Raw genomic sequence first — 18104 nt, forward strand, 5'->3', positions numbered from 1 at the left:
GAAAATAACATTGTCTCAAGCAACTTGAGAAATAATAAGCCATATATATATATATATATATATATATATATATATATATATATATATATAGGGTTTAATATTTCTCATTTAACATGAGAATTGAATTCTCATGTTGTAGAGACAAAAAGCATGTGGGACCCGTATGTTAGAAAAATTATGTGTAGGACCCACGTTGGCACGGAAATCGAAGAGTGTGTAGAAAAATTCAAATTCTCATGTTAAATGAGAATTATAAATCCCATATATATATATATATATATATATACAAAAGCTTAATGAGTTGGGCTTGAATTCTATTTCAATAAAATAAATTTAAATATATTTAATTAATAAAAATGATTTAGGAAGACACAATAAAATCAAATGCAAAAATATATTAAGCAAGTGAGCTAAAGATGTAAAATCTCTCATCTTTAGGAGGGATATAAGACCTTAATCTCAAACTTGCGGGATATAAGACCTTAATCTCAAACTTGCTCTGCACTCAGAATTAGTCTCATTATCAATTCAAAAAACCGAAGCTTGTGAAGGTATCCGAAAAAACCTACTCACCTCAAAGACGTAATTAGAGTTGGTATAAAAAAAAAGAAAGATGTAAAATCTCATGTTTAGCATATTCAATAAACTAGCCAAAATTTTCAATTCATTGAATTGTCGCATTCAAGCAACAAGCTTACTCAACTTATTGTCAAACCTAGTCTTAATTTATATCATTGAGCAAAAATTCAACGAAAACCAAAATGAAAAAAAAAGCTAAAAATAACGGGGGCTATCTTTGCTATTACAAATCATAAATATTGATTTGCGAAACAGTGAGACAAAGTTTCATGGATAGAAACTGGTTTTCACATTATACAAACATTTTGAACCAAGTGTTTCAAAGGCCCCTACTTCCAAAAGAATTCATAAATCTCATTCACATCATCCATAATAGATTCACAAAAATGGCATCTTAATCCCTACAGTGAATGTAAAGTTGGAGATTTAGGAATTGAAAGGTCCGTATACCTACAAAATGTTAGGAATCCTTCTCATCTGGGGGATCACGATCAACTAAAGCAAGCTGATCTTCTCCAGTTTCAGATGGGTGCTCTGATGGAGGGGGTTGCTCTTCATTTTCATTGTTCTCAGGATGGAAATTGATGGGGAACTTTGTGACCCTTGGTTTATCAGATAAAATATTCCTTTGAACCCTATCAATTAAAACCTTTGGTGGAGGTTCCTCTCTCAGCTGCTCATCATCATAATCATTGTTCACATAATAGCCAACACGAATAAATTCCTGACCAAGATAAGAGCAGGTCAACAGAAGCACTGTGACACCAATTATATCTTCTTCACGAATCTTTGATGGGTCTGGTGGATCTGCCTGCTATCAAAACAGTATTTAAAAGTTTGATTCTAAAAGCAATTGCAAGTCGCAACACAGATTTCAAAGGATTAGTTTTCATAAAGCTTGCCTGTAAAACAAATCGATAGTTTCCAACATTGACAGGACCAACAAGGACACTCTCTAGTAATTGGTCATAGGTCTCATCCTCAGCGGATCCAACATAAATGAGCTTCCATTCCAAATCTGTACCCGCACGACAGCAAGCATTGTCACAACCAAACAAGGAAAAGTAGACTATAGAAGCGAGATTAATCAAGGAGTAAAATTATAATGAAGCTGATAGAAAAATAGGCTTCATTATGACTTTAGGACCCAAACTTGACATGATAATTCAGATCAAGTTGTTTCATGAAATCACTTGATAAAAATTATTTTCCATGTGTTTTCATATATCAACGTATGGAACATTTCAGGAGAAGAAAAATGATGTCCTCTTCTCAAAATTTAGAAAAACCGTTTCCAGAACAAAATGAAGCACTAGAAAGTTAAATGAGAACACATCATTTTACAGAATCATATTTTATGAAACAAATGGAGCCTCCATGAAACTTGCAAAATTGCAATTTTAAGTTTGCACTATTCCAAAAACAAGAATAAACCCCTGCAAATTCAGCACATAGTTATCAATCCTAGGTATTGATGCGTAGCAGCCGATCCCAAAAAAACACTATAGCTATATTGTGGTAGGGGTATAGTCGCTACTGTGAAGTCCACATGACTTGAGTGGGCTTGCTGGAAATACTGGAGCAAGAAAACACTGGAGCCTTGCTGGAAATCTGAACTGAAGAGAGGAGAAAATACTATCAATAGCTGCAACCGAGTCGAATACAGTTGAGCAAACTTTTGGTAGTTAGATTACATGGGGAATGTTCAGGATAACATGGGAAACGCACAGCCTATAATAACAGAGAAAGCCCTCGGTTTAACTTGTTTAAGAGAAAGACAGAGATCCTCCCTTATTGTATTAAACAAAAGATTCATATTTAACTTGTACTAACAAACATGGGGCAAGGATGAAAGGGCGAGATAGAGGGTGGGGTTTGACAGTGCATGCCATGTTTGGTCTGATTGGTTTGGCTAATCACACACAGCTACCAAGTTATTGCAGCAACAAGATCTGTAGACATGGATTGAAAAGAAAAAGCTATCCAATCTACAACAAATTCTTAAGAGAGAGGATGAGGATGGATTTGAACATTAAAGGCAGATGAACAGTTCCCAAAATCAATATCTGGTGTATAAAACTATAAAAATGTTGTAAGGTAGCAAGAGATGACAAAATTTCATTCAGCATCAGCACGTGAAGTGAGTAAAACCTAGGATACAAAACAATGGCGTCCTTGTTATAAATGATAAAAAAAAAAAAACACCAATACTGGCAGAAGCAAATGAAATCAAAGAATTGAAGTTGAAGAAACCCTAAAAGAGGGGAAGAAATACCATCTTTGAGAGCGGTCAAACACTCGTAGGAAATCTCGAACTGAAAAGGGGTAAGAAAGGAAGCAGGGTTGTCGAGGACGGTGACGTTGGTGATGTTCACAGCACTCATCGTTACTCTTCTCGAATCTTCCGAGTTTTCAAAAAGGCAACACAAAGCACAGACAGGTGTTGGCGGGAGTGAGTTTGAAGGGAAGAAATAAAAAAACAACCAAAGTTTAAGAAAGAAAGAAAGAAGGGGCAAAGCTACTTATTACAATTGCTTGCCTTGCACTTGCACAACCTACACTACACGAGAAAACTTCAAAACTGCTAGGGTAAAGCTTCGCTTTAAAACTCTGACTTAAACTTTTTATTTTTATCTTTTATATTGTTTTTCATACATAAAAATTAAAAATTATTACTCTAAACTAAGTTTAATATAAATAATAGAGTTTGATTAAAAACATATTTATTTACTTATGTACAAATAAACAACCAATTCGCTATTCGAAATCTCCTTCACATTTTATACTTCTTACCCTTTATAATGGAAATTTCCTACCCCCTCCCCTAAATTTTACCACAAACAAAACAATAAGAAAGTGAGTTAAGATCTATAAATTAAAAAAACCCTTAAATCCTTCATCAAAAAAAAAAAACCCTTAAATCAATAAATTTTTTCATGCTTATAACTATAAATGAGAAAACAATTAACGTATTTATTTTAATTGCGTATTACTTTCTCCGCATTTATATTTAAAAGGATTATTTTCCTGATATTTAAAATTTAACTTTTTTACCAGTTACACATTTAAATTTAATGAATAAAGAAAACTGAGTTAATAATTTTGTTAAAGAGTTATTTGATAGTATAAGGATGACCCTGTAATAAAATAATATTACCAGCCATATAAAAAAATATTATAAGCATTAAGCAATATATTATAATACTCCTACATTAACATAACCCTAATATGATAATGATTGAATTTAGTTCTTTTAAAATGTGTGATTCATTTTAAAGGAAAATGCGAGACGTAATAACTGTGATAAGAAAATCAATTATTAAGATTATAATAAAATTTATACACGCGTACCGAAATAAGAGGTTGGAGTTTAAATATCATCAACAATTATAATTCATTACTTATGAAAAATCAAATTTGAAATTGTAAATTCAATCCAAATATTAAACTTGAAGTTTATTTTATTTTATTTTTTTGGTAACATCGGTGTTTATTTTCAAAACATTCTATTGTTGAAGCCACTATTTTCAATGTCCCGCCCCCCGGCCACTTATTTGTTATCAACTCCCCGTTGTTCTTTTGGGCTTAATACGTTGAGATATAATTACAAGATTCACCGCCTCTAGTATGGGCAATGATTGTCTCCTTTTATAGGAGAGAAGGAATACTTCCTACACTCACATTAAATTTTGTGTCAAATATTTTTTTATTTTTTATTTTTTAAAAGGAATGGTGGCCCCACATCTTTGTTTGAGTAGGAGATAACTTATTTTTTCCTACAAAATGAGAAAAGTTTTTCTCCTCTAGTATTTGATGTTGTCTTTAATAAATTTTCGGTTTAAATTATCTTATGTTACTTGCGAGAATTCTCTCATGCAAGTGACACATGAAAAGTCGTGTCATTCTTTTTTCTTTTTTTTTGATTTTTTTAAAAATAGTGGGACCCACATAATTTGTTTCTATAACATGAGGTAAGTTATCTCCTACAGTAGGAGATTAATAAATCCCATTTTCTAATTATCAATAAATTATGTTATGGGGAAAGAAAAAGTTAAACACAGATATTATAAAAGCCCGGAAGAAATAATGAACCTCTCATAATTTGTTGGCTCACAGACCCACAAGCCCACACCACAAGAATCTTGCCACCGACGAATATGCAGTCGTCCTCCGGTGACGGACTACGCCAGCACTGATTTAGGTTTGACAAGGGCGTTTAGTGGAAGCTTTTTGGCATTAACCCTCCTCCCCAAGCAAATGAGCTTCTTAAATTGTTTAATATATATTAACTATATACATATTACGTTATATTCTGACACGGAAAGAAACGGTACCCTTCCAGCTATCAGGAAAGTGATTTATCAACATCTAGTTGCTTTGATGTAATGCCATGGAACTGCGAGGCCCTAATAGGTTGTTCCTGAAGCAAAATCATATATCATGAATCTACTTTGCAGCGCAAATTAAAGTGCTAATCAGAACTCACTCACATAAGTGCATACCATATCTTGTACACTATCTTGAAGCTCAAAACACTCATGCACTGTTGGCGTTCTGAAAGTAAGCTGTCCCCCAAACTGCAAAAATAAACCAGAATAAGCTGATTACTACGGATCTAAAATATTAAGCCATACTGCTTCAAAATGTAACATAACCCACTACCAGTCCTTGCATGCTGTGCTGCATCCCATAATATGGACCGCGGTTTGGCACGGAATGCATTTGCCCCTGAAGATTAGGACAAACTATGAGATCCATAAACATCTCTTAAAACAAGAGCTTAGGAAAAAGTACATGCGCTCTACCATCCCCAGATTGGCCTGTTGACTGCTATAATAGCCATCATGCATGATAGATACTGAGTTCAGCTGTGCCTTTAAAAAGTACATAGAACAATTAATTTATACATTACAGTCAATCCTACTATAAGAAAAGTACAGAGAAGACTAGAGAATACGTCTCCAAGCACATTCTGTTGAGCCCCATAATAGCCATCAAGAGTTGAAGCTCTAGAATCCAAGTTCTGTAAGACCAAAGGCAGAAATATCTTATATGCCAAAAGAATATAACAGAAATTAAATAATAATAAGAATAAACATTTAAGAAGCATGGAACTATTAAAAGTACTGTAACTGGATACTTTTATGGACAATGTTGGGCTCAGAAATACCCCATACCACTGTTTGCGTGTCCAGTTGAGAAATATAACAATTATCAAAGTTGTGTGCTCTCGAATTTCTCTGTTCCTGCACATAAAAGACCACCGAAGATGCTATAAATTATAACCAATATAGGAGCTCAGAACTTTGTTCATGAAGGACAAAGGGCAAAAAAAGCAACATGTGACAGACCCCCTTTTGGAAGCCGTCCAGCATCTTGATGTTGATTTTTTCTGGATCAAAGCATTCCTGTAATATACAAAATCTGTTTAAGAATGCCCACCACTTACTACAAGTCAAAACAAGTATTAGCATCGCCACATTATTCGATCATTAACTAACCCTTCTATTACATGACTTCTTTTTCTTTGTAGACTTTGTCCGATGGCAGCCAGAATTCTTCTCTTCAACATCAACAGCCAACTTGTTGGACTCTAAAGTGCTTCTAGTCACACACTGTTTATAGACTTCTTCCAAAGCCTGAGATGCAATACGGTAAGTATCTTCAGATAAAGACCCAATTTCACTTAATCTAATAGCCCGCCTACAAAGATCATTAAAACGTTGCACTCTACTAGCAGTTCTGCTAATTAGGTCACCAGAAAATTGATTGGCCTTTGCATCTTTTGTCCATCGTTTTAAAATATAATTTGATGGAATGTTGGTTATACCAGACATCTGAATGACAAGAATTGCATGTCTACACAGAAAACCTTTGTATTGAAATAAATGACATGAACAAAAGACATCCAAATCTGCTCCATTCCAAGAAACAGTAAATTTCTTCCGCTCCTCAAAATCATCAACAAGAAATGTTACATTTGACCTGTTTTCTGTTTTCTTCTGCAGATGACAAGACACCATTCCCAATATCTCCAACTGAATTTTTCTAAATATGGCATCTGTATAAATTGTTGATAGCTGCTTCTCAAAAGGTGATAGAGATCTTAATGCAGGTTGCTTTTGTCTTGTTTCAAAGTCAGCTTTGGCTTCCAGGTCAAAACTGTTTGTAGAGAAAACTTTATACCGTTCAATAAACTCTTTAAAGGTAGAATCGGCACAAATATAGCTGTCAAAGGAAGATGCTGCACTTTCAGACCTTACAGTTGTTGACAGTCCAGCCAGACAAACATCCCGCATGTATGTGAGCACCCACTTTTTACGATCTTCATACAATGATTTAACCCATTCATTGTCCTTTAGTTCAAATCTATTGATCAGTTTCCACCATCTCTTTTCAAACTGCTCATCCGAACAGGAATGATGAATGCATTTGTCAAATTTTTCCATAAAATTATTATTTTGATTTATGATATAACCCAAATTCTTGGTGATTTTATGTACAATATGCCATAGACAGAAACAATGATGTGTATCCGGAAACACTTCTACAACTGCTTCTTTCAAGAATTTCTCATGGTCGGTGATAATCACCTTTGGAGATAGGCTACTCATTGCTTTTAGCCATGTTCGCATTAACCATATAAAAGCTGAAACAGTCTCCTCCCCAACCAGTGCACATCCAAGTAAAGTGTACTGGAAGTGATGGTTGACTCCCACAATAGGAACAAAAGGAATTTTATACTTGTTTTTCATGTAAAAAGTGTCAATCAAAACAACATCATGGAAGTTTTGATAATCAAGTCTTCCCTTTGAGTCAACCCAAAATACATTTCTCAAATGTCTATTCTGATCCAGGTCTATTGCATAAAAGAAGTTTGGATTCTCACCCTGCATAGACACAAAGTATTCAATCATCACCTGAATATCTCCCTCATCTAGAGCCAATTGCATACCCTTCTTCTGACAAGCTACATTACTTGTAAGTTTGTTCCGCCCCCTGAAAAAATCATCTGGGCAGATCTCATGATTATGCTCTTTTACAAAATTGTATATGACCCAGTTACCGTCTAGCTTCTTCTTCATATGCATGCCAGCCTTACAGTCTGTCTTTATACACGGTCGTGGACTAACAGTTGTACTGGACTCCCGCTTACTTCCAAATCTGGAACAAGCAATTTTAATATCAATAAATTTACCACACTTTTTTGAGCGTCTACTGGCTTTTATTGTTATGCCAAATCCCACTGAGCGAGCATATTCTCTGTAGAAAGAATACGCAGCCTCCTTTGATTCAAATTCCAAGCCATTCTGTGGCTCTTCAAAGGGATTTTTATCAATAGCATCCACCTGATTGGAATTCAAATCCACCTGTTCCTGGCAACAGAAAGCATTTTCACTTAAAACTTCCTCATAGTGTTCAGTCATTGGAGAAGGATTAATTCTTTGCTCCTCAACATGTATATTACATGCAGTATCGGCAACATCATTTCCATTAGATCCAATATCAAGCTTCTCATGCTCATATATAGGCAGCTCAAGATCAATCTCCATGGTTGACATGGACCATTATCTAATGGAGAAACCATTTCTATCACAATATCTGAAAAGAAGAGTATAAGAAAAAGCAACTACAACATTATTAACACAAGATGCAAGTATAATCCAATGTTTAATAACAGCATAAAACATATGCAATGATCATATATACGGCACAATAATGAAGAACATTGGATGAAGAAGATAGAAGCATAGAACGCTTGAATATCATAGATACAAGAGGAAATGATAGTAATCCTTGTTATATTAAACTACACAACATTGGTGCTATTATATAGCAAACCAATTGAAGAATACAAAGAGACACACTCAATGTGGGACTTCTACACTATCAACACTAACACTCTTAACAGCTTCAGGATTTGAACAATTTCTCAAGGTAATAGATTAAAGATTCTATAGTGAACAAATATATTATAAAGTAGATAATAGCTATAAATTCCGTGTTGGATTATTATTGGTTTTCACTATTCATTCTATAATAGTCATAAATTGAATTTGACAAAATAAAACATATATCTTACTTTTTTATTCTAAAAAAATGATAGCCTGGTGGCTGGTGCTATAAAGCTCCTGTTACGCATAGGGTCCAGGAAAGGGTCTATATTAAGCAGTTTTACCTTGCATTTTAACGAGGCTGACAACATGAATCGAAACTGTGACCTTCAAGTGTAGTTGAAATTATATATATGAAAATATATATTTCAAAGTTCATTTGAGCTTTTGTTTAGAGTTTCATTTAAGCTCAGTTTCATTTATATAGGCTGAGGATAGCAATTGAGCAAAACCAAGTATCTTATATTAAATGAACTGAGCACAAGAACGAGCACAAGTTTAGTCTCGGTTAATAAACAAGCCAAGCCTGAGGCTGCTAGTGTTCCCCTGCGCTATACAACTTGGACCCAGCAGTGAATAACTACCACGTAGTGTGATTTGAGTGAACGGGGCATCTTCTATGCATATTTGCTCATTTCTCTCACTTCTTCTTCCAACATGCGACGCACAACCCTCTCACACCTCATCAATCTCACTATGCTTAAAAAGCATTTTCTTGATTCTATTCATATATGCTTCCATACTCACTTTTCAAAAGCAAAAATGTTTCTAATATGGTTATGGAAAATACTGTACATGATATGATCTAAGGCCATAAATATACAGAGTAACTAATTTGGCTTGGCCTCCAACTCTCTGGCATTCTTTCTTGAATAACTTGAAAACCTAATAAAGAATCGCTGAATCATTCCATGAGCTTAAGCTCTTCCGATTATTACATGAAATTCCATGAGGCTGGAATTGTTAACACTGGCACCATGCCATTGTCAAGTGGATCAGCTAAAATTTAATAAACTCTCATCTCAACATCAAGGAAACCATTACTCAAAATTCAAGTTCAACTATAATAATAAAGCACATGAATAGGAAAACAGGAACCGCGAAATTATGAATTTTCCTCCGGAAATGAAGTAAACTAATCGTAATAAAAAGAAGAGAACAGCGATAAATCGAAAGGAAAAGTGAAGTAACTACCGAAATGGAATGGTTGACGAAACCACCATTGTTGAAAGATAGCATAGAAAGGGGAAGCGCGCAAAACCCAAGATGCTCCTCCGCGGATGAAGTTTTGATCTTCCACCAAACGACGAAGTTTGATATAAAAATTTTCGAAAAATTCTTTTTTTTTTAATAGGTGAAAAATTTACTTCAAAGTAAGTTTTGTAACCAAAGTGTAGAAATAAAAATTTATTTATTGCTAATTTAATTTATAATACGTATATAATTTTTTATTTATTAAAATTTAAAGATGAATAAATTCTTATTTATTTTATCCATAATCTTTTTCTTAATATGAGAACCGATTTCCCTAAAACCACACGAGATTGCGTTTAAGAGCGGTGGCCCTAAGAAAAACAAAATGTTTTTAACAACAGGTTATAGGATGAATGTTTTTTGAAAGTCTTTTTTTTTTATTTTTTTATTCATAATCCCATCCAAAAGGCTCAAGAAGTGAATGGATGAAATTTATTTTTACTTGAGTAATAATGGGTTAATAGTTGTTTTCCAGTTTCCACCTAAAGAGAACTTGGTGGGTGAAAATTTTGCACTTACAATATTTGTATCGTCTTCTTGGTTCGACCACGTTACCAGAGTTTCATACAAGGAGGAGAGAATAATGGCATAAGGAGTTTAGACTTTTATGCATTTTCTTTTCATTTTCTCCGTAGATCTATGACAATTTATTAGGAGCCCATATTACCACCACGTAAAACATATGAAGTGAATTATAATTATATAATAATAAGTTAAAAAATATTTGAAGACAATTTTTTTTCATTTATGTAATAAATAAAGAGTTTGGTGTTTGTCATTTTAAATGACATAAATTATATCATTTTAAGAGAAAGATAAACACAAGGAATGAAAATCATAGGAGAAAAATTGAATAGTTTTTTTTTTAATTTAAATTTTAAATTAAAAAAATATTTTTTCATGTCCATCTCTCTCTACTTTTCCCATAAATAAAATGACAGATCCAAGCACATAATTACTTTTTACTTAATGATTTCTGAGTTCTAATTATTAATTTGCTTTCAATTATCTTCTAGACTTGCACTCTTACTAGTTTCATCAACGAATACAAGAGAATTAATTGTGCATTTGGAAACTACGATAGTTCAAAATATATTAAAAAAAACTATCATAGGTAAAATCAATATTTCATTTCATACTTAAGAGATACAGGTAGTTAATGTAGTTGTTGCTTTTGCTATAAGGAAGTGTTGCAAACCACATTGTGTGTATGCAACTATAAGCCGAGTGAGAATGAATGTGCAATTTGGTGGTTCTTAAGCATAAGCAGCTTGTAGTGCTCCTTGCCATTGTTTGTTTGAGAATGAGAGCACACAAAACTCAAAATCAAACTCACCATAATAGTTCATCTCATGAGCTCATAAGCCGAAGGTACATCATGTAGTGGATGACCCTTCTGATTTCTTTCCATTATTTTGCGTGCAAGTGATACTTGCTTCCCAACTACAAATATATATGCCTTCCCCTTTCCGCTAGCTCCTCTCGCTGTTCTTCCAACACGACGTACATATTCACTTGGATCACGTGGAAAGTCAAATAGTATCACATGATCCACTCTCGCGAAGTCAATTCCCCGTGATGCTCTGCCATCATTTCATTACTTATCAAACAAGTCAAAAGTAAATAAAAACAACTGAAAGACAAGATTTTGAACCTGAGTTATAGAGATAAATACCTGTCGGTGCAAACCATAAACTGGGAGACTTCTTTTGACGGAGAATGTGTGAACTCTCCCATACTAGCAAGCCGTGATTCTTGTGTCATTGCAGCATGGAAAGGTAGAACTTGAATGCGAGTTCCTTTCTTATCAATACGCTTTAATGAATTTTCAACTTTTCTGCATGTTTCAATCTGCAATTTATTTTTGGAGGGTTATGCCAAAATAAAAAAGAATAAATACTGCAACAGAAAATCAAAATTATAAAAGATAAGTCCCGGAAGAAAGAATTCAAAATACTTTGTTACAGAACACAATAGTTCTCGGGACAGGGCTTTCCTCCATAAGCTGCAGAAGAGCATCTTTTTTGTTCAAAAATGCGGTATCAGGAGTTTTTTCTTGTCCATCTTCTCCACTGCAATCTACTATAATCTGAAAAAAAATGAGAAATAAATCATCGCACCAATGTACGCTGAAACAGACTACTCAAAACAACGGTGCAGAGTTCAGTTATATTGCAAATATTAATTTGGATTATAGCGCGGTCTATACATGATTTTATATTATAACTCTCAAATATTTGGAAGCGTGGATATTGCACAAGTCTATTTTTTAGTTCTATCTTGTGCTTACTTAATTCCATTAGAAAGTGGGGGCAGAGAGGATCGAACTCGTAACCCTGTAGTCATAGACAATATGAAACAACCATCTCACCCAACAGTTTAAGCTTGTAATTAAAAACCCGTAAATGGTTTTACATTATAACTCTAACAATACATGTCATTATATCCAGCATGGCTGGCACACACCAAAAGATCCCAGCACTCTAAGAATATTATAATACTCGTGTGCCATACCAGTTTTATAATTGTTACGAACTTGAGTGCCATACGCAATGGTACAGAACAAAGTATATAAAGCTTGAGAATAAAATACAAAAGGAGTTTTGTTTCTCATATTTAGTCAGCAAATGCAAGGATTGTGTTTTCTCATATTTAGTCAGCAAATTCAGGGAATACGTTTTCTTCTGTCCAAGAAAAATAAAATACAAGGAAAAGGATTTTGCAACTGAAACCTAACCTCTTCAAGGCGAGAGCTTATTCGGTGCATACTAGGTCCCATGATCATTTCACAATCGGGAAAAAGTTCAACAAGTTTGCTGTAAACATTTTTTGGTAAAGTCGCAGTCACAAATAAATATTGTGTGTCGACCGGTGAAGAATTAATCAAGCATTGAAGAGCCCCTTCGAAGTCCTCATCACCAAAGAGTATATCTACCTCATCCAACACGGCACTGCAGCAAATTACTGTTAAGATAAATTCCACAATTGACGTGGATGGATAAACATGGAATGGACAGATATCCATAGTGGTGAAGGAAGGGGCGAAGAAGTCTAGTACTTTTCTATTCATTTAATAGGAAAATGTTATAATATCAAAATAGGAATAAAAAGTCAGACATCCCAATAGGCATATATCCATAGTGGCCAGCATTTATTCCTGATATTATCACAGCGCAGTTTCAACATCAATTTCCACATGTTGGATAATTTCTGCCATAATGACAGCAGATCAATCAGCAAAAGAAATCAATTTTGCTGTGGCCTAATCCTGATCACCAATTTTGTACCACGTGCTAAATGACAAGTTAAAATTTATGTCCTTGACTCCGTGTCATAATATGTGAGTCAAAGATTAACGATATGTTGACTCCAGCTACAAGACCATGCAATTCCAAGGACCAATTTCGCACTAGCTACACTAGCTTTTATTTAACTGTTGTACATTGTGTCAACAAAATCATAACATACTAAAGGAAATTAATTGCATTACTGCTCGTTTAATGATAAAGCTGACGCAACAGAAAATTTATGTGGAAATTTATAAGGGTAATAACTAATAAGTAGTTCAATCTAAAAGAGACCAAGGCTTACCATCTTAGATTTGTTAACTGCAAGAAGCCTTCCTTTATCAGTAACAAAAAACGGCCAGGTGTAGCTATTAAGACATCAACACCCTGCTGTAAATTTTCCAGTTGAGTTTTTTGCTTAAATCCACCTGTGACAACCATAGATTTGAATGGAACCCCAGATTTTGACAATGATCGACAATTATTTAAGACCTGCAAGCAATACATTAACAAACAACAGTTATACCACTCTCCAGGGGATGAAACTGCATTTTCTTAACTTGTACTTGTGCATTCAGATGGTTGACCTACCCCTCTGCATATTCTTAGGTCATCAATTACCATCATTTTTGGGCTTCTGTTTTTAAATAATAAATGCTACAATGGCAAATGATCAAACATACTTTCTTAAAGAAAACTTCTATTTCTTATGTTTGGACAGTAAGGTTACAAAATGTACAATAGTTCTATTTAATATTTATTTTAAAACACACAAAAATTCCAAATCAAAATGGAAATTTCGATTCTTGCAACTGGTTACAATTGGTCCTTTAAGGTAATAAAAATCAGCTGGATACAAGTTATACACTCAGATACAATAAAAGACAACTATATTCATAACGGTAACTAAATAAACAAACAAGAAATATGACGAGGGGTTATTACCCATAAGCCATCACCCTTGCCTCAAACATTTATTCTACATCACCCTTGTCAGGGACCAACTCTTGTAAAAGTTTAAGTTGTTAGGTAAAGGCTCATAAGTCATAACACGCCCCTTCATGCAATAGCTCTTTAACCTTTTAAAGCATAAATAATACATAGACCCCGCTCAACTTTAATTAGAAGAATGAGGACAATAATGATTAAACTCTAAACCTCTTGGTCATAAAGGCTTTGATACTAAGTCAAGGGCAAACTTTTCTAAAAGCTTAAGTTGCTACGTGAAGGTCATAAATGATTTTACACCTCCAGAAACTTAATCAATCATAATCAATCAGGCCTATTAAAGGCAAATTAGCTTCCCACGATTGTTACAGCAATAGTTTTAACTTCCCATCTCAAATTATTTCTCGCTAGTCAAACTCAGTACTTGACGAATTCCCCCTGGGAAACTACTTTTATTAAGTTAAATTTACACTCAAATGCTTTAAGGAACAGCAAGGTATAAGCAAGAGAATATAAAACAGGAACATTTAATGTGAGCCAAAATGCCAGCATCAGTTTCAAAACATAATAATAGCCTATGATGTTATTTATTTATTACATTAAAAAAGTACACGAAACAATCTTTTTGAATTCTCCAGACACATCAAAATATTGGTGACAATATAATCTGATTGTTTCCCATCTCATATTTGAAAAGTATCAAACCCACACCCCACAAAATAAAAAAAAATAAAAAGAAGAAAAGCTCAAGTGATCCCTGCATAAATAGTAAGAGGTAACATCAAAAAACGATCAAGGAGCAAAGCTCTTTCCCTTTTTGTTTTATTTTATGGTTTATTTTCTTGTTTTCCTTTCTATTCTGTTTTTAACGTGATTCTTAATGTATTAAGTAGCCACATTACTAGGATCTGACCTTTTAATGTCTAAAATGGGCTGAGTTTAGATGGGACTAGTATTTTGACTTGGAGCTTCCCTACACTTAAACCATAATTCTGTTAAGAAGTTACTGTTTATGTACTTTCTCTGCATCAGACAAGAAAAAAAATAAAGAAAAGGAAAATGAGATAGATTCCTATTGAGAATACGAGCAGCATTTAACCTGAGAAGCTAACTCAGCTGTCGGTGCCATTATAACCACTCTAGGGGCTTGCGGAGAGGATTTACTAAGTCCTTCTAGTTCTTCTTGTCTAAGACGCTGAACTATTGGTGCAAGATAAGCTAATGTCTTTCCAGAACCGCTTTGATCAGCTACGACACAAGTCTTTCCGCCAACAACAGGTTTAAATGCCATGGCCTACACATAATCAAATTATTCACCATAAAGCACACTTGGAGTATAAAAACTAAAAAAATGGTAACTAATTTTTTTTGACAGGTATACAGTTTACAAACTTATAAATGTATATAATGCATAAAAAATGACCAGAAGCAAACCCAAAAAAGTAAACGTGTTCCAAGCCTATAAACAAGGGGAATTTTGGTCTTGGTAACTTGATCTTGCAAAATAGCACTTACATGCTGCAGGTTCATAAGCCACATAAGTCTGATGTGTGTTGTGTGCAACAGTAGCTCAGAAGCAGTTCCCCATTTATTCTTACATTGTTTTGAAGCTAATTAGTTAAGAATTATTTGTTTGGCAAGAGTGTTGGGTGTGCCCTAGGTCTTTGGAAAAGTTTTTGTTGACTAGCTTTACTGGCTTTGGTAGAATAAAGAAGCCAATTTTTTTGTGGCTATGTGCAATCTATGCTACACTTTGGTACATTTGGTTGGAGCATAATTCACGCATCTTTAAAGATATTTCTATGGATCAACAACTTGTTTGGAATAAGATTAGGGGTTTGTTTGGCTTCCATTTGATGAAAAGCACATGGTCTTTTTAAAGGGGTTTCCCCTACAGGTATGTTGAGGGATTGCAAAACTTTGCTTCACTTATGTTTTTGTTTTTCTCTCCTGGTTGTTTATTCATATATATATTGAGGGTCCGTTATCCTGGTAACTATTTGAATTATCTTCTATTTGTTTTAATGAAAAATTTTCTTGAGTAAACTCCTAGATTGGTCCTCCAAAGTTTACGGTGTCACCATGTTAGTTCTCCAAAGATTTTTTTCACCAGATAAGTCCCTCAAATATCTAAAACATCACCACATTCCTCCTTATGGAGGGCTAAAGTGGTGATACTCAGACAAATTTTGTATCTTTAAGGGACTGATTTAGTGACAAACTTTTGGAAGACTAATGTGGTTATATGCTAATCTTTGGAGGACCAATTTATGGGTTTACTCTATTTTCTTTTATTAAAAATAAAAATAAAAATGATATCTAAGAACATTGCCCTAGCTAGCCAATGGCTATAACAGTTTCCTCTGGCATCAGAAAATTCGGAACAAGTGTGGGATTCAACAGAATGGCCGGGATGCAAGAACTGCAAACAATGCAGCTTACTAAAGTTATTGGCATTTATCTCACTTGGGTATTCATTTTTCCTTCCATCGGTTTCTTTCAGATTAACAGATTTTGAGAGGTTTTATGAATTGGGGTTCATCCTTTATCTATGTCCTACTCTTATCACTGTCTATAAAGGGAATATGACAATAATATGAATGTCCCCGAACAAATATCGAACCAACTTCCAATACAGGAAGAACTACTGTTAGAGAAATCAATGGTTAGCTGAAATGAAAATGGGGTAGCAGAGATAGTTTAGTTGAGCTGTCATGGTATTCCCATCCATTCAGGGGAAAAACATAGTTAAGAAATAGAGTTGATTACCTGTACATGGGAAGGGCGCGTAAGAGATTGTTTTTTAAGGGATTGGATGATATAGTCACTGTAGCCTATATCTTTGAATGACTTGAGACTGAAAAAGTTGTTGTCAGGCAATTGTTTTCTCTGTTCCTTCTTCTGCGTTTGAGGCTTAGGAGGACTATACCCCCATCCACTTGAATGAGAGGGAGAACGTCTTGCACCTGAACCTGAACCTGAACTCGCTTTATTGGTAACATCAGGGTTTTCATCTTCAATATCAATACGTTTGGAAAATGGTGCACGTTTTACAACTAGGTTATCATCAACACTGCGTTTTTGCTCCTTGGCTCGGTGGATAAGAGCTTTCACTCGCTGAGCTTTTAATCTTCCAAAATTCGATGATAGTTTTGAGGGAGAGTTTGATGAAGAATCATTATCAAGAGTAGAGTGAAGATTGCCACCGTTATTGGACGTTGTTGTGTGTTCATTGGCGGAGGCGCTTAAAGAGAAAGAGGAAGAGGAAGAGGAAGAGAGTATGTGTGTGGGACTGGGTGTGAGTGTGAGAGAATAGCCATGCCCATAGCCACCTCTGAGACCATTGGATTTGAGTTTAAGGACCAACTTTGAAGAAGGAAGAGGAACTTGCCCAACCACCATTGCCCTTTGTTACTTGTTGTTTCTCTTCTCTTTCTTTCTTCTATCTCTGTGTCTCTCTGTGTGTTTGTTACAACTCCCAATTCATGAAGAAGATAAGGAGAGAAGGACTATTCTACACTTTTGAACCAGATTCGGCCCAAATCCACCTCCCAAGCCCAACATTGTTTATTAAATATAACAAAAAATAATATTTTTATATTATTTTCATTTTTACAGATATTTCTACTCATATTCTATATTTTCCCTCTTTTGGCAATGGAAGATGTATTTCCGTTGTACCGGAAATGATCTCTCATAAAATAGAATTATTTAATTTAAAGAGAAAAATAATTAATTAGAAAGAAAATTATTTAATTTCAGCTAATGATCAAATTTGTCCTTCTCAAATCTCAACCATCCATCTCTCTCCTTAATTTTGTTACATCAATTGCACTTTTGTCTCGTTAATGCTTTAATTTACTTCTTCTTTCGTTTGCTCGAAACAAAAACAATTCAAAATCTATTTAGGACAACGGGTAAGTTTTTAAAACTTTACCTCTTCTTTTCATATTTTTTAATTTTTGTTATCAATAGTTACTGAATAGTCATACGTTAATGCTCATTAATCATCTTTAAATGGTCAACAGTTTGATATTTATCATAAACGACTGCAATTCATTTTTGATTGATCAATAACAGTCTTTGGATGGTCATCGCATGGATATCGTCGATGCTCAAATAATAAACAATAGTCATTAAG

General features: G+C 34.3%; 3 protein-coding genes across 4 annotated transcripts; all 3 read right to left on the reverse strand.

Moving 5' to 3' along the window:
- Window positions 1-853: 853 nt before the first annotated feature.
- On the reverse strand, window positions 854-3132 carry LOC133314936 (histone chaperone ASF1B-like). The gene is made up of 4 exons (XM_061516489.1): window positions 3109-3132; window positions 2855-2980; window positions 1482-1597; window positions 854-1390 (listed from the first exon to the last, which is right to left on the reverse strand). The coding sequence occupies exons 2-4, from the start codon at window positions 2961-2963 to the stop codon at window positions 1040-1042; spliced, it is 576 nt and encodes a 191-aa protein (XP_061372473.1). The 5' UTR covers window positions 2964-2980; window positions 3109-3132; the 3' UTR covers window positions 854-1039.
- A 1488-nt stretch (window positions 3133-4620) lies between these two features.
- On the reverse strand, window positions 4621-9719 carry LOC133314934 (protein FAR1-RELATED SEQUENCE 2). Of its 2 annotated transcripts, none has more exons than XM_061516487.1 (9): window positions 9669-9719; window positions 6081-8181; window positions 5931-5987; window positions 5757-5825; window positions 5537-5602; window positions 5385-5447; window positions 5242-5307; window positions 5082-5156; window positions 4621-4999 (listed from the first exon to the last, which is right to left on the reverse strand). In XM_061516487.1, exons 2-9 carry the CDS (start codon window positions 8139-8141, stop codon window positions 4925-4927), a joined length of 2532 nt encoding a protein of 843 aa, XP_061372471.1. In that variant the 5' UTR covers window positions 8142-8181; window positions 9669-9719; the 3' UTR covers window positions 4621-4924. The 2 variants fall into 2 exon arrangements, with proteins under 2 accessions (XP_061372471.1, XP_061372470.1); XM_061516486.1 differs by having other exon boundaries at window positions 5385-5453.
- A 1134-nt stretch (window positions 9720-10853) lies between these two features.
- Window positions 10854-17433, reverse strand: LOC133314903 (DEAD-box ATP-dependent RNA helicase 50). Its single transcript, XM_061516433.1, has 7 exons — window positions 16733-17433; window positions 15063-15257; window positions 13320-13507; window positions 12466-12679; window positions 11686-11817; window positions 11404-11579; window positions 10854-11311 (listed from the first exon to the last, which is right to left on the reverse strand). Exons 1-7 carry the CDS (start codon window positions 17363-17365, stop codon window positions 11074-11076), a joined length of 1776 nt encoding a protein of 591 aa, XP_061372417.1. The 5' UTR covers window positions 17366-17433; the 3' UTR covers window positions 10854-11073.
- Window positions 17434-18104: the final 671 nt, after the last annotated feature.

Source organism: Gastrolobium bilobum, unplaced genomic scaffold (assembly GCF_033153095.1).
Source record: "Gastrolobium bilobum isolate Gb01-03AN ecotype WA unplaced genomic scaffold, APGP_CSIRO_Gbil_v1 utg8637, whole genome shotgun sequence".
Taxonomy (NCBI): domain Eukaryota; kingdom Viridiplantae; phylum Streptophyta; class Magnoliopsida; order Fabales; family Fabaceae; genus Gastrolobium; species Gastrolobium bilobum.